Below are 17,757 nucleotides of genomic sequence, written 5' to 3'. Positions count from 1 at the left end.
TAGCAGGAGATTTTCCACAGAGAAATACGCTTGGCGTGGTGACAATACACGTCATCATAATTTGCTCTGGTACTAGACTTTCCCCAGAATTCATGCGAGGTATCCCCCAGCAAGTTGCCAAGAAATACTGTATTTCGCTCCATAGGTCAGCCATAGGTACGGTACTCTTCTTCCACCCTGTAAACTGCTTTTGTGTGGAAAGTCAGATCTGTTTTCAGAACCCTGACAGGAGAAGGTAGTACCGTGTGCTGCAATACTTACAGCTGGCATCACGCCACTGCCTCTTCAGGCACGTTTGACATAGTAAGCCAAAAGGTGTCTGCTTTCTAAGCTTTTCAAAAACGGCTTCCCAGTTCCTTTGCAGTTACGGATACTTTTTTCCCATCTCTGCAAGTGTATCACCCAGAAAAAAACCAGCTACTAAGCTCGAGAGAGGATAAGGATCCTGAGTAGTTGCTGCAGGAGAGATTGACCTTGCAGCACCTCTCTGCACATATGTGTTCTCACGCCTGTACAACAAGCACTGCTCAAAGCAAAGAGCTAGTGCCACAGACCTTGGAGAGAAGCGGTGCTTACGCCTGGCACAGGAAACTTTCCTGGGAACATAGACAAACCTTGCTGTGGTTTACACAAGTAACACTCAAGCATAACGGGTTCCTTACCCCGAGCTGGACAGCGTTTGCTATTCCCTGTAACTCCTGACTACAACCAGTCAGCTGCTCACGGATTTCACCTAGACAGATCTATTTATGGGGTTGCTGTGAATGCAATCTACACAGCAATTACAATGTTATCTTGTCAAGTTTTCTACTTCTTGAGATATTAAACCAGTGTTTCTACACATAGGTATTCCAATTACACAGCAGCAACTGACAGAAATAACATGCCTACCTCCTTCTACTCAAGTCTACCACGTTTTTCTTCCCAAAGTATTTTCCCTTTGTGCTGTTCCAAATATTAACAACCTTTGTGAAAACATATCAATTCTAATGTAGGCAGAGCACGTTTATTTAGATTGTTTCAGGACTTGTCCTCTTTTTATTAATGAAAATAGATGACTTATTAGGCATAAGCATCACAGACATTCATGATGCGTTTGAATGCAGGTGACTGGCTCACACCTTATGTCCCAGCTGCCAAAGTCAACCTGAACACATGGATTATAGAACAGAAATATTTACTACTTAAGCAGCTACCAGATGGCAGCACTGTGTGTCCACTGCAACACTGAACGGATAGCACTGCTCATTTATTGACTAAGAAAATAATACTGCATGTTTTGGTCTTCAGAAAACTGAAGGGAAAGAAGACAGGCCCATCAATTGAAGACAAAGCATCAGAGTGCTTCAAAAAGCCCAGAATCATCAGCTAGATGGGAACTGCTAGTGTTCCGGGTGAGCTCTTAGAACTGTTTTGAGTAAAGGGCGTAAAGGAAAATACACTGAAAGGACTGTCACCTGCTCTAACATGTATCCTTCCTGCACATAGACCTTGGTGGTACAAGTTATAAACCAAAACCATCTCCAACTCCTCCTTCCCACAGGACATGAACAGACTGCAGACAAGGCCTTCACAGGTTGAGAGCTTCCCAAAATTAAAATCTAAAGTCAGAGAAACAATTACACAGATGGTACCCTCTGCCCTTATAAGAGAGATAAAAACAATCTAATATTATGAAAGGTATCTTCCAGATCTACGTATTAGTGAAAATATAGGTGTATTATAAAAAAACCCAGTGAAATAAAAGATTAAAAATCTTCTCCAGAGAGGTATAGCGTCATTTCTTTTTTTTCAGCAGTCTACAAGCAACTTCTTCTAACTCTAGCTTCCTGAATTGTGGTTGGGTGGAATCTAGGAAAGACTTCATATACCCTGGAAGTGTGCTGCTTCCTCCTACATTGCAGGTCAGAAATACATCCTGCATTCAGAATTGCAGTCAATAAAGACTAGATGGCATGTGAAAACAAAAACAAAAATATGTTTTCTTGACAACTTCTTCCACATACCCTGTGCTTAGGGCATTTGCAATGAGCTGGGTTCTTGAAGGACACCCATTGGTACTGAAATGGGTGAGCATTTCAAGAGACCAAATCTTCTCTTCAGGTGCTACTATTGCTTTTGTCTTATGTGGAATTAAGTAGTAGTGTTTTCTTCACCTTCTTCTGCAGTTTGTCCATTTTTTCAATGTCTTTTGGTATCCAGAATTTCATGTAGGTCAGTGTTCTCACTTTGAGGAGGGAGGGAGTTTGTTTTTCATTTCTTTTTTTTTGCTTGGGTATTTTATGCCCTCTAAATCAATAACTCAGTTTTCAAAAATTTGTTAAAAGGCAATTGAAATATAGATGGCAGATCACAGAATCATTTTGGTTGGAAGGGACCTCTTTAGATCACCTCAGATCCTCCGCTGTGGCACAACAGACAAAGGAGAGAGAGCTTAACTAGAAAAGGTACAAGAACCATTGCTCTACTCAGAAACTAGAAAACGACCTAGAAAGGGACTACACTAAAATATTCAGATGATCCATCACATCTTTCAAGTTATTTTTGCCTAACACATGCTTTAAAAATTACTTCTCCAACAAAAAAACCTGAAAAGTAGACACTACAGCAGCTTCTATTTTTTTTTTAAAACAGTTTTTCAGCGAAAACTACTGAAAGTTTCAAATATTCAATAAAAACGTGCAATGATAAAACGAATGTTCAGTTGTTTTGGTAAGATTATGACGGAATTCTATTTCAAGGATATTCCACATACATACTGAAAGACTCTTTCCACCAAAGTAAGGCTATTCACAATCCTAAAATGAAACATATTACAAGTAATCCTGTACTCGTGTATAATGATAAACCACATCCACCACATTTGCAAACTCTTATGGCTAATAATCCTATTCTATAGTTCGTCTACACTCTTCCACCACACCAGAAGAGGTTTCAAAATGGTACTGTGTCCATCAAAAATACTGAACTGCCTTAGTTATTTCAGTGTCATCGATTTCCTTTTCTAGGGATACCTGCCATTTTCCACTTGCCCTGGGTTACTGAAAAAAAATCACAGAACCACAGAATTGTAGGGGTTGGAAGGGACTTCTGTGGGTCATCTAGGCCAACCCCCCTGCTGAAGCAGGGTCACCTAGAGCAGGCAAATGTTTTTCTCAAACTTTTAATTAGATGAAAAAAAGGAAAGTTCAAGAAAACAGAAAAAATATTATTTCTGAAACCATACACCAATACCATGTATGATGCATTTGGACAATTGCTCCAGAAGATTTTAAAATATTCGTCTCAGAGAATTCTATTGTTGTTTTTTTTTTAAAAAAAGAATATTACCATGACTTAAGCCATCACTATTTGCACATGCCTTTTCCAATTTCCTTACTCCAGTTTCCAGAAATATGCCACTATTTAAAAAGTATATCACAAAGATTATTTCAGCAATTCTTACACAGAGGTTCCAATCTTAAAGCCATATACATAATGAGATCTTAGCTTCTACTACCAGAAAATCAAGTTTGCTGTTTTAATTTGGTGCATCACTGAAGTTCAAGGAAATTAATCTTGATAGCATTTTTTGAACATTTATGGTATGTTCCTCTAACTTTCTTTTTACCTGTGGAAATGTTCTTGAAAAAGCAGCGGAAGCTTAAGGAAACAGTGTGTTCCAGGAACATTAAAGATGGGATTCATTCATACTACCTAAATCAGTTAAATGTTGGACACCGCTGTTACAGTTTAGATGAATTATAGACACAGTATTTGGAATTTTTGTTCACATTTCCCACCTTAATGACTTATAGAAGGTTTTTAACTGTTTATCACTCATCACATTTCAGGTGAAAAAGTGCTTAGAATTAGGAAATCCTTATGTTTATTTCTCTGCTAAATGCACATGCATACTTAAGAAATAAATTTTGGGTTTTTTTGTTTTAGAAAAGTTAAGATGAATATTTCAAGAGTCTGTCTCAAGAACATTTTTGGTTCACATCTACAACAATTTTGTTTGTAGACTATGCTATATATTCAAAAGAAAGAACAAATTAGCAAGAGGTATTCAAGCAGAGAGTCTGGAAAATGAAATAAAATAGCAGATAGGGCTGTACTATAACAGTGAGCAAAATGGAAACGCTAAGTTTGTTTAGAAGAAAGGACTGAACTCGAAAAACACCCAAACCTCACAAAACCAAACTCTAAGACCACCTCCCCCTTGCCAAGCTATAATTACGGAGTCCTTTGAACATAGCTGAGAGTGTGGGTCCAGTGTTTTTAAAGGTTATTTATCCAAGCTATTTCAAAACTTCATAAGAATACAATGCTTTACAATTTAATAATAGCCATTTCCTTAAACAATTCAATGGATGCATGGTTTCTATTTTCAGATTTTTACAACAAACTGATTAACTGAAAATAAGTTCGACACCAGTGATCGAATGATCTGCCTCACCAGGTATAAAAGTCAAATTAAGCACTAATTCAGAATCCCTAAGAATGCAGTTTAATGGAACTCCAGTGACTAGTTCCTTTTTCAACCTATATGTCAGTATTTGAGCCTTTTAGAACTCCAGAATACAGCCTAATGCACTATGCTAATGATAAGAATAATTTAAACCACTGAAACAGGCATTTTGCATACATTTGAATTCAGAGTTTGATACTGGAAATTTAAAACTTGTTTTATCTTTAGTGTATCCAATCATTTTTCCTCAGACATGCAACACAATCTGTTTTCCTGTCTATCCCAAGTGACAATAAGACCAAGCCATGATGTCTATCAGTTAAAAAGTTTTTCAGCAATAGACAGGTGCAAGCTGTATCTTCCCTGTACATACATACACATATTTTTACACTCTTCACATAGTACATATTTTGCACTTTACATATTTCATGATTTTGCACGCTTTCAGACTGCCAAGAAGAAAGGAAAAACAATTAAACCTCTGTGGTCTCTGTATTATGCCATATGTCTCCTTATGATTTGAACAGGGATTCTGTTGAGGAAGGTTCTATATTTCCAGTCAAAGTATCCTCTCACATATATTCACACCTTATAAAAACCCTACTCTCTACATTTTTTTACCCATGATCTAAGGATTCAGAGATACAGATGCGTTCACCCTCAGTGTACACAACTACTGTAATCGTAGAAGTTAATAATACTATACTTAACCCACTAAAGTAGATTTCAATTAGAATGCACCAAAAATATCTTAAATTATGAAACACAAAAGTACATTAGTGTTTTTCATGTCTTTATGCCTTTTCTTATCGCTGTTATGTAGTATATGAAAAACACGACAGTATACTTAAAGAGAATTTCAAGATAACGCCCATAATAAAGCACTATTAAAAAAAAGAAAAAGGAAAAAAAGGTATTTACCAACAGGATCTTTTTGATTCTGAAAGAGTATTTTGCTGTTGCTGCCATCCATGTTTGCCATGTTAATTGTGTTTCCATCTGTCCAGTAGAGCTTACTGAAGAAGAAAACGAACATATTTATAATGTTGCTTTATGTACACAGTATTTGTAATGCATAAGTATTGAAAACACTTGTAAGTTTTGAAGCAGGCAAATACACAACTAATGATTTATCAACAGTAAGCTTTGATACGGAAGCAGTACTCAAAAAATTCTCAGCAAAAAATCTTTTAAACACATGCATCTACTTCAAGTTTGATAGAGAACAGAATGAACAACTTCAAAATCTGATTAAAGAAGAAATCTTCTGATAAGTTTTACCGGAGTTTATGTATTAAAACCACATATCTCTTACCCTTTTACTGGGTGAACTGCAAGACACTGGGGTTTATCGATTCCATGGATGATTGAGGTTTTCAAGGAACCGTCTAAATGGGCCACATTAATTTGTGTTTCATCAAATTCTGAGCTAATCCAATACAAGTTACGCGATATCCAATCCACTGCAAGACCTCTGATACTCTGAATATCTGTGGAAAGTGAAAGCAGTTGTTCTTATGATTTTCTATCTGGATTCTTCTCAGTCTTGGAGAAAAAAAACCAAACAATGTCTTCTACGTTTTTTTAACAATATTGTCCATATTCCATTCAGATGTATTTATGAACTAGTTGCCAAGAATTAATAATTGTTATTTTTCTTCTTAGGCCTGATACATTTGCAATAAGAACACGGAAACCACACTGAAGATTTGAGAAATCCTCCATAAATACTTCCTTAAAAATCAGCATTACATTTATTGTCTAAAAATAATCACACACATGCTGAATTTTTGCATAACCAAAATTACAAAGCTACCACATTGTGTATTTCAACAACGGTGCCAAAGCCGAAAGATCCACATGGACTGGAAGAAAAAGTAACTCTGATGGAGGTAATTTCTTTGCCAGGCCAGCACAGATAGCCAAAGGACATAGGAAATCCACCTTAAATTCTTCAATGCAAAGCTATGTCAGGATGCTGTTACTTTTCTGCTTTTCATCTTTATTCTTTCTAACTTCCCCAGAAGACATCATTTCTATTGCTTACTACACATTTCAATCTTGTATAAAAGCAATGATACAATTACATCCCAATTTATTTAAATAAAAATGAGTTATGAATCAATAAAATGTACTAGAAGATTAAACAAAATTGTGCTTTCTTATTGTTCAGATCAATTATCCAACACTAGTGAAATGTATACCTAACACGAACTTGCACGCTCATACTTTAGCATACTTATAACACACATTTACCTATAATGAATTGGTTTTACTTCAATGTTATGCTATTTACCTCTTGAAATAATGGTTTCTAAGCCAGTCCCATTAATGAAGGCACGCTTGATGGTCTGTGTTTTCACATCAGTCCAGTATAAGCGTTCCTCAACAGCATCGAAATCTATGACCGTCACATCATCAATGTCAGGAACAGTGAAGGCTGTGATGAAGTTGAAGTATGGGTTTTCTATGTCCACCCCTCTTATTTCTGAACGCCTTGCATAAAGAAGAAATTTCTTCCTTTCTGTTAGAAAAAAGGAAAATGTCACTCCTCATCCTCTGCACCACACTGGTAACAGAAGTCAAAGTAATTAACTTGAGATCACTTTGCAAACATGTAAATAAAGTTTATATGAAATGATTTACCACCTCCAGAAAACCGGTAGCCTAGTGACATTTGAGAAAAAGTACGTTACGGAGCATCAAAATCACAGAAGAAATCTATTAATTCTGGACACTGGACAAGAAGTCACTACACCACTAAATCAATATGTCTTTTGCAAGTCTAAGGAAAAACAGTTAAATGATATTTTAGAAATTTTACCCAACTTACGCCAATCAAAAAAAATACTGTTTCATTAGCACATCACAACCGATACTAACATTTGGTATCTCAGGGGAACAGAATAGCACTGTAATGGAAATTTTGCAAACAGCAAAACTCAGGAGTAATTCCACAATGTACATGTAAACAGTGAAAGGCAAACAGGTGGAAGCAAAAGAACAGTGACTGTTTTGAGACATCCACTGACAAGCAAGGGTGATACATTAAAGGCAAAATAGAACTCCATTTTTTTCATCTCAAAAGTCTAAATTATTGGAGCAAATGTCTGTGAATGAACAGTAAAGGTAACTTTTTTCCCAGCAATATTCTTGATACATCAAACAATTTTTTTTTGTATTTCCTAAACAGTACTAATCCACACTAAAAAGAGTAATGTAGTACAATGTTTTACAGATAACAGACACAATTGTTTGACATTTCAAGGGCTTTTATAGCTTAGAAGTGTTTATTGTAATTTTTTATAAAACTCCCTTGCAAGGCTGCATGTCTAATACTTCCTCTTCTTTTTATTTTCTTAATCCTTGAAAATGAAACTAAGAAAACTTTAGAACAGGTAGAGATTCAAGCTATTAAATACCTTTTTGTTATTCAGCTTACCTGACTCACCGTTTTCTGATGACGCACTTTACAGTATAAATCCTTCTGTTTTGCAGAGATAAGTTTGGCTAACGTGTCATACGCATAAGCAACAGAAAAAATGGCTGTGGTAATAAATATGAAAGCCTCACACACCTCATATATTAGAATAAGTTATCTGTTCCCAAAAAGTAGATGTCCCTTTAAAATGTATCAGTGAAATGCATCAGTAAAATGCACTATAGAGATTGTTTGTAAGATTATGTATTTTAATTCATACAGTCCAAAATCCTAAAATCAATACAATTGTCAGGCTTTGGGAGCCAAACTTACCGTAACATGTTTTCTTGTCTAAAGAGAGTTTCATCAGATGTGGACAGGCACACGCAGCACTTCTGTTGTGATTGATCAGACACATGTGAGAACATGGGCCTCTGCCCTCATTAGCAGCGCACGGATTGGAAGCTAAGATTGAATAACGAAATACATGAAATATAAAAACACCTTTTGGAATTAAGGTTTGTCTAACTAGCATAAGCTACGCTGGTGAGAGTGTGGTGAAAATTCTGTTTGAAGACAAACCCAGCCGCATTGATCCTGCGAGCTTGTACTCCAATCACTTTCTCTAGGCTAATATTCAACTCTTGTCCAAGCATATATTTCTTTTTTTTTCGTTGTCAGAACAGCCACAAAATTTATCACCGTAACTTCATGAAGCCACTGGATAAAATTTTCCCACCGAGATATTAATTTTGCAGTCTATTTACAACATTTAAATGTAAAGAACTCCACACTCCTAACTAGGACACATAGGATAAAAAAAATGCTAACATGATGAGGACCTGAACAACAACTTTCGTTCTGTGAAGAGTCAAAGCTTAGATTACGCAATGAATCTTGGCAAATTCAATGTTCCCTCTCAATTTGATCTACCTCCTAGAACATCAACTTGAAATCTCACATGCAAAAATAATTTGAAAAACCATGCCAAAGTATTTCTATTTGTCTCAAAGGAAAACCTCTCTTAAGTGTAGCTTTTTTCAAGGAGCTTCCTATATTTCACTGATTGAACGAGATGCGCTAAAATTCCTTTAAAGAGCAGAAAGAAAGCTGACAGAAGACGACTTCAGTCTTACAAAACCTAGAGACTATTCTTATAATCTTCATTCATTATTATACACGCGCAGTTCCAGAGCACTCTTGAAGAGACATTCCAAGCATAAACAGAAAGTAATGATGATTATTCCATTTACTAAAAAAAAATATAGAAAATTAGTGATGAAAAGGGAAGCTGGAATGACTGACTCATAAAAGCCAAACTTATAATTAACAAAATCAATTAGTTTAGACTACATTCCTCCAACGCTGTGTGAGCCTGCAATATAAGTAATTAGATAACTAGAGAAATCTGACATTTGAATTTCTTTCAGAAATAAATATAGCTCAAATGTAAGCATTGCAATTTGAAGACAAACTCAAGGTTTGCTTCACTGAACCATTTATCTTATTCATCAATGCATACTTCCTTAAATCATCAACTCCCAAACCCCTTCACTACTTACTTGTCTGACCCGTTCTACAGGAAGAATGAAACTTTCAAAACCTTGCATAAACAGGTTAACGACATCCCATCCAGCATCTTCCATCATTCTATCAAATAGCTTTTACAGGTTTCTGTAAAGTCACCCCATTTGCCCTGGGTGGCACTGGAGGCCACTCAGCACCCTCCCAGCCATGGCAGTTTGTCCTGCTATTCCAAGGTTTATCAAAAAGAAGCATCCCACAACCTCTCCGTCAGCTCTTCTAAACTTCTGACAAAAAGCCAGCTGGGCCAATAAGCTTAAAAACATTTTTTGTTGGTTAATGACTTTGTATTTTCTTCAACTGCTAATGGACTGTAAATACCTTATTATCCTTATACAATGACTATACCTGATTCTGCCTTTCCCAAAAACGACAATATAGATTTAACATCATCACTTTTCTTGTACCTGTAGTAACAATGTGAAAAAATCTGGGGTGATATCTTAATAAGTTCACAACTTGGTGTGGAAGATAAGAAATGTGAAGCTGAGGAAAAGAGTCTGAAGTTAAGAAAGTTCCAGGAGCCCTTCAGGATAAGAATAAATTATGAACGGGCTATCAATATTAGTAAATATGTCATCTATCTCTACGAACTACACATCCAAAATGAAACAGAATTTGGGGTTTTGACAATCTTGTGAAGGAGATCACAGAATCATCATAGATCATCTAATGATTCAACCTCCTGCATTTTTTGGCATTCTTAATGCTGCAGCTGCAAGATTTAAAATTTAGTCAGATGTTTTGTAAAACAGCATTTTCTTTAATTTATTTGCCAATAAAAAGCAATAAATTCAGTGGAACCTCAGCCTTTTTATATGCATATGACTGTGGCAAGGACCTACTTAGGGCCTAAGAATAACAGTCCCCGTCTTGTCTTTCTGTGCAAGTAGTGCATTATGTTCTTCTCTACTAAAGTTGCTATTTGAGTACGGCATTCAAATAGAAAAACATACAGAAGAAACAATAAAAAACTAGCTGGTTAATGTTCATGTTAAAGAAAGATTTGTGGTTAAAGTGTGCTATGAGCATCAGCAAAAAGGAGACAGTACAACTTGTGTACTATCTGCCCACTTTACAATTCCTTTCATATATCACGGAATACAAAATTGGTGGAAAAAGAAGGGTTATAAAGCAGATGTATTTGTTTCCACACACATGCACAACTGGAGGAGTAAACTATCATAATCTAAAAATTACTTTTACCAGTACGTATGTATATATTCCTTTCATATTCATACTGCCTTCCCTGAATAACAGCTAAGCCCATTCTTTACTTTCTAATAAAAACTAATTCTCTTGAAGGCGAATAGTTATGCTATTGCTTTGAATCTCAAAAATTTGGCTTTTCTATTTCCTTGTGCTAGTTCTAACACTTCCTTCTGTTTCTCTTGTGAATAGCCACATAACCATTCCCTATTCACCTTCTCCGTGCCATTTATGATTTCACAGACTGCCATCACACAGAAGCCTGTCTAGAAGCTGCATTTCAAGAAGCGTCAGCTTACCTGTCCTCATAGAAAAACTTTTTCCATACTCTTGATCAGGCTGTCAAGCTTTCTCGGTATGTTTTATATGATCTTTATACAGTATTCAAGATATGGGTGTGATAGGTATTTCTACAGCACCACACGTCACTGTGGTTCTTTATTCCTTTCCTAATCATTTTTGCCAATCTATTTTCCTTTTGATCATGGCAGCCCACAGAACTGGCATTTTCACCAACTGGCCAGCCTTTTGCATTTTTAATTGTTTTCTACTGCTGATTGCTTCTCAATCTATTTCTCTTACAGTATTGCACACAGATATACATATGTCACTGTCATCCTATTTCTTCTTGACTGCTCTCTAAACAGTATTTAAACAAAATGTTTATTTTTCTTGACCAGTAACCCTTAAAAAAAAACACCTCAGACATTCTATCACCAGCTTACAAATCAACAGTTGCTCTGACAACCTCCGAATGTGCATTCACTATGGACCAACTACTTCTCCATATTGACTTCATATTGAACCTGCCCCTTCTTGGCATCAGATTTTAGCTAGGCAGAATTTTAATCTTATGCATTAATGGTGCGCGACATGATTAAATTCTGCCTACACCTTGAAATACATGCATTACAGTTACATCAAAAGGATACTTTTAAACTGTGCACAATCTCTTCCCACTCATATTTAAAACCACTTATAGATCTAATCCTCTGCTCACTGTCAATACTTTCTGTAGTATTGCTTTTCACAGGGCTAAAGATCCTTACATTGTACTCAGTCAGGTTAAAATCTTTATACTACCTGATTATATCTGATTATCTTAGCATTAATCTTTGGAATTTGCAAGTTAGAACTGATTAGAGAATGCATTAGTTCTAAAATACATATTTATTTCCTATATTCACTACTTCTACTTCAGTTTTTAATCATTCACTTGAAGATTTAGTCAGTATAACAGCTAACAAAAATTTACACATTCACCATGAAAAAAAATAAATAGGAATGTTATTATCTCAAAGTTAGCATAATTCGTCATGATACTGTATTGTATACAGTATGATAGCTTTATGGCAATGCTGAAGCTCTTGTTAATGATCTCTCTGGTTCCCACCCCCTTTAGTGTGCATTTTTAGATTAAAAGGTACTGCAGAAAGCAAACAGAGAAAAATGTAATTAATGTTTTAAGTCAAAACTATGAAGGGACTGCCTGGAATGACTGACCTTAAAAAAGCATTCTGACATACTAGGCAGATAAGAAACACAGATGTAAAAGAATAACAAATGCTGCAATGTTAGGGTATTACCATGTGGAATGCCCAAAGGCAACAGTACTTCTAGGTGCTATGGTTTATAGAAAATTTTCAAAAAATCAGAAATTTGCTGTTAAAGCAAGTAAACAAAATCTGAAGAAAGGATTAAACTAAATCCAAGTGTGAAAAGCTCCACAAGAGTTACATGACAGAGTGACAGAAATAAAACGTCTATTAAAACTCAATACATACATAGCAATATACAGGGGAAAAACCAATCTCAGGTTACATAGATGAAGATGAGCACTGAAATAGCTTCCATACCCAAAAGATTCTTTTCTGAAGCAGCAGATTATACTTATATTTATGAAACAGCTAGCCAATATCCCTCTTATTGCAAGAGCCAGGACACGCTGAACAGAATCATCTAGTATTAGGGTCAAAACAAGCAAGACGAGGTCCTCTCTCACACAGTGCATCGTTATGCACCAGAGCCATCTGCTCCAAAAGTTGCAGACATCAAGAGTTTGTGCAAGTTCAAAAGTCAACTAGTAAAGTTCACGTCAGAAGAATCACTCAAAGGCTTTCAAGCCTTTGAAGCACAAAGATACCATTTTAGGTTCGAAACCCACTGAGTTTAACCCACGGGTTACTGGAAGCTGCCATGCTACACGGGTGGAGCATGGCTGTTACCTTCCCCTAGGCCCGTACCCTCTTGTAGGCACTGATCAGCCATGGTCAACGACAGCACTCTGAGTAAAGACAAAAGTAGGAAAGACTGCTTTTACAATTCCTAAACCAAAAATAGAACTGTCACAAGGCACAAAGGAATCTAATTTAAAGTTCGGAAAGATTGTCTATATTGTGCACGATTTGTAATAACTATACCAATCTTGCTGCTAGTTTTGAAGTACGAAGAATGTACATAAGTAGTCTGTGATAAAATCTGAAGCTATTCAAATTTTTAAAATCCTCCCAAAATAAAATAGCCAAAAATTTACTCATGTGCATCTTAAGATACATTTCTGTAAAAAGCTATTTATTTTAAACACCTGGCAATCCAGGCCTCAACAGAATATTGTGACAAAACAGTGTTATGAAGATAAATGTTTTTCATCTTTTAATCACAAAAGAGGCCAGTGGTAGCCATATACTTTACATTCAACAGTTATACTGCTTGTCCTGAGTTTTAGTCTATAAAAATTCAATCTGCAAAACCAAAAATAATGTCATGACCATGTTTTGTGTGGTTGGGTTTTTTTTATTTTTGTGGGTTGTTTTTTTTTTTTATTCAAAGTAATATGCTTGAGAAGTGCAAAAAATTGGGGAATGTGTGAGGAATTCACAGCTTTCTAACTGTTTGCAAGCTGTGATCCTTCCATCTCACTGTATTTACTCCTCTCATCACTATCTGCTCAGTAGCACATCTCCTGGTACAACTTCTTCTGCCTAAAATAGAAGACCTTGTTCTTTGCAGCAAGTGGATATATAAAATGTAATGGTAGTTGAGAAAATATTCTTCCTAGAAAGCCTGTGTTTGCTGCCTTAATAGCATTCCTGACACACAGCTTTGATTCTGTGAAGATGAGTAGGTCTCAAACTCCTATTCCCAAGATGTGACATCATTCTGCATTAGATCATGAAGCCTTCCACAATCCCCCGTGGTTTATTGCCAGGTGAACCTATCATCCATACAAATATCCCCTTGTAACTTCACCACCTTAAATTAGCACCTGTCCTAGATTAACTGAAATAATGTTGCTTTAGGCTACATGAATTTATTTAGCTCTGCTCTACTTTATTTCAATCAAAATATGTGGCATGAAGTATTCTCCAAGCTAATAATGACACAGGTGACCCAGATGTATACCTATGGAGATAAGACTACAAAATGTTTGCCCTTCAGTACAACATTTACACTGACATTTTGCAAAGTAAATCTACTGCTAATTTTAATTTGGGATTTTACACTGCATGCTATATTTTTTTCATTCACTGAAAAATTTCTACAAAATCAAAAGAAAAATTAAGAAGTAATCACATAGCATCATCATTTATCTCTAGCTCCAATACGGGTAGGTATTGGAGATTTGTAGAAAGAAATTGCTTACATTGAAAGAGAATAATTTAGAGCAAACCCAATAGGCCAATCATAAATCATACTCTGTGTTTTCTACATCATAAAATAAAAGCTGCAGTTACACAACTTGATATTTGAACTTCTTGATTCTGGCAAATAACAGCTGAAAACTCTTCTATAGCTTAAACCTTGCCTTGAGGCCAAGGTATCTGTGACCATGGAATGCTGACTGATCTTTCCCCTAGGCTATAGTCTTCTCTCTATAGACATCGTCTGGCCCCAGTCCAAACAGAAAATAGTTGCTTTTTCTGACAGCAAGAAATGGCTAATGGGAACTGACTCCACTGTTACTATGAAAACACCAAATATAGAACACAGTTCCTCAAATCCTCAAAGATCACAAAGTGACTCATTAGAAAAAATAGCAAAAACCATTACTCGAAAAGGGTGCACAGAGATGCATATTTACTCCACCCATATATTAAGATCCTGGGCATACGCACTCTTTTGTCCAGAAGTCAGACAGCTTTGGTAGAACAGTACCCTAGCCTAAAAAAAAAATTCTTGTAAAAGGCTTACTTCAAAAAGTAACAAAGCCCAAGGAACTTGACATCCCCTGGAAAACAGTAACATTCTTTAATGTAAAGTCATTATTATTTTAAACTAAAACCATTAGAAAAATGTATCCTGACAGTATGTGTCACATACTGCAGGGTAGATGAGTGGTTCACCGCGAGTCCTTATCACAGTTGTCACCACGCTTAGACTCAAGAACTAACAGTGTGTTGTATTCATTGCTCTCCTCCTTTCAACGCACGCTATTAGAGAGCATTCTTCAAACCTTCTGACTACTAGTGTGCAGGGACAATTTTACTTGCTGGTACTTATTTACATTAGAGCTATATCCGTGGTCTTCTACATATAACTAATGCAGAAGTGGGTTCTAAGTCATTCACAAAGCCATACAAAATTGTCAGGATTTAATGTTTTCATGTAAAGATAGCTCAGAACCTACTAACATAAAAGTCTGGATAGCTTACTGATCACTACAAGCTCTGGGTGAGAAGAAAAACAAAATATCATTTCTAAAAAGTCAATAACCCAAGTTTAAGTGATCTGAATTCTGAAGTAGTTTCTATTACCATCAACTTTTTAGCAGAAGAGTTGAAATCTATCCAGAAATCATGGAACATTTTATAACTAATTGGTGGTTACACTCCAGTGGCATTTTTTTTTACTTTCCAATGTTTACATACAAATTAAGTCACTGTCTTTTGTTATATCTTACAATAAAAACACATATTCAATTTTTTTTCAGCATTGGTATTTTGCAGGACACATCCCAAGGGCTTCTACAGCTAGAAGTGACAGCTATATAGCCATAGCTAGATATGACCCATATATGTCCCATAACAACAAAACTTAATTTACTAATAGAAAATGCATCTGACGGTATCTGAAGCACGTCAGAATGCAACGTTGAACTCAAAACTGTAAAAACAAGGAGAAAAAATGACATCTACATTTGTATATATGAAGTACATATATGTACACATGTGTATGTAAAGTATATATTCACATGTTAACTACGCATTATTACAGATGTGGTATCTACAACACATGTATTATTATTACCCTAGGTAATCTGTATCGTTAAGCCCATTTACACTAAATAACCTACAGAAGATCAAAGACAGGCGATGGAGAAATAGCGATGGTGAAGTTACTAGGGAAGAATAAGCAGCTCATGGGAAATATGAGACAGTAAGACCACTGCAGAAGAATAGTTGCTGGAGTAAACTTAAATATATGTGTAATCAATAAGAGGTCAACGCACCTCATTCATTAATGATGACTTGTTCTGTTCCGGATGATCTGTTTTGTTGTTTACAAATAAACCATGAGTTATTGATATAAAAATATAAAAAAGCCTACAGAGACTTGATCCTTCCCTCTGACAGCTGATATAACTAATAAAAGATTTGCTACATGAGTATAGAAAAGCTATACTGAAGAGTTAGACTACCTTGAGAAAGCTGTCATTTCAGCTGTGATTGAGAGGTTCTGAGCTCTCTTCTTTTTCTGATCAATACCCTAATGTATCTCCTTCCAAGAATGGGTTTTGAAATTGTCAGCAATATCCTAATAATGTCTTCCTGTCCTATACTTGATTTTGTAATTTTAAATTTATTTTTAATATCAACGTAGCTATACACATATCAAAAAATGTCACTTTACTTATTTCATTTTACACAGGGATCCACTGAGAGAACTGATCTCCAAGTATCCTTCCAACAAAATAACTGACGAAGTTTAATCAGAACCATTTTCTTCTGCTCAGCATCCTATTATATCATTACTACCTCATCTAACCACCTCATCCTCTTTATTTCACATTGAATGAAGTTAAGCATCTGACTCGGAAGTCCAAGGACTCCTAGTAAATTGCTACATACCAACACTTTCCAACTATTTCCACTAACATTTATAATTCCCAAGTCAGGAATACAGGGACTTTGAAGCGGTCAACATTCGAGAAGTCAGAGAAGGAGGAAATATAAAGCTCAATTAAAATTCTCTTTTTTATGATGGTCAAAGTGGAGATAGCTGTTAGAAAGAATACTGCCAATTGTCAGCGCCGTACCAAGAATCTTGGATTCACCTATCCTCAACTGGACAGCAGTAGGGGAAAAAAGCAAGTACAAGGGAAGGCAGGAAGATGTGTTTGGACCAGTAGCACATAGTGCTACCAACAGGTAGGTATCAGGATGAAACCACAGTGAAGTGTGCCAAGTCCCTCTGCAATTGATTTGTATTTAATTATTTCTTATGTTATTAGCAACATGCTTAGGTACAGTCTATATATTGCCATAACTGAAGCCAGAAAATATAGAGTGGAAAATAGTTTTACACCAGTTAAATAAAATACCTGTATCTGTAATCCTCATAATCCTCAGAGAAGTAATAAATACAGTTATACTCCAGAAAAATACTAGATGTGCAACTTAATGGGCTACTCGGTGATTTCTTTCTTGGTCCTCATGAACCTTCACACGTACGACCAATGAAGTCAATAACTTAAATTTCCTCACTCAATATTTACCATCTGAAGGAGAGATTCAATATTCAGTGAAAAAATCATTTCAAGCTTCAGCTGAGATCATAGGAACATCATTAGGAATTAAAAAGAATATTTCATTAAACCAGATAGATAAATTCTGGTCAGTTTTCATTTTCAAGTTTTCTCTTAAGTTACAGTAGCTGAAGATCAGTAAATACACAACTGCTGTTGGACTATCTATCTAATCACAAAGCCTATGCACTTACCATAATTGTACAGCAGTGTTCTGGTATAAGTTGATGTTATACTATAAAAGCTGGTATAGAATTGAAATGGAAATACATACACATGAAGAGGTATGCTTTATACAGATGAAAATGGGAAATTAAAGTTACAAAAAAAGTATCAAGAAATAAT

General features: G+C 35.8%; 1 protein-coding gene across 3 annotated transcripts in view; it reads right to left on the bottom strand.

The window, feature by feature from the left end:
• The window catches only part of LRP1B (LDL receptor related protein 1B), a 760,762-nt gene that overhangs the window by 219,297 nt on the left and 523,708 nt on the right, over positions 1-17,757 (bottom strand). For all 3 annotated transcript variants that reach the window (XM_075430359.1, XM_075430360.1, XM_075430361.1), the window contains 4 exons: positions 8,208-8,339; positions 6,750-6,977; positions 5,769-5,943; positions 5,375-5,469 (listed from right to left, as the gene is read on the bottom strand). In XM_075430359.1, the coding sequence (XP_075286474.1) occupies positions 5,375-5,469; positions 5,769-5,943; positions 6,750-6,977; positions 8,208-8,339 (630 nt within the window). The remainder of the gene's footprint in view (positions 1-5,374; positions 5,470-5,768; positions 5,944-6,749; positions 6,978-8,207; positions 8,340-17,757) is intronic.

This window comes from Opisthocomus hoazin, chromosome 9, assembly GCF_030867145.1.
Source record: "Opisthocomus hoazin isolate bOpiHoa1 chromosome 9, bOpiHoa1.hap1, whole genome shotgun sequence".
Classification (NCBI taxonomy): Eukaryota; Metazoa; Chordata; class Aves; order Opisthocomiformes; family Opisthocomidae; genus Opisthocomus; species Opisthocomus hoazin.
The sequence above is the reverse complement of the archived record's forward strand: the minus strand, read 5'-3'. Positions and strand labels throughout refer to the sequence as shown.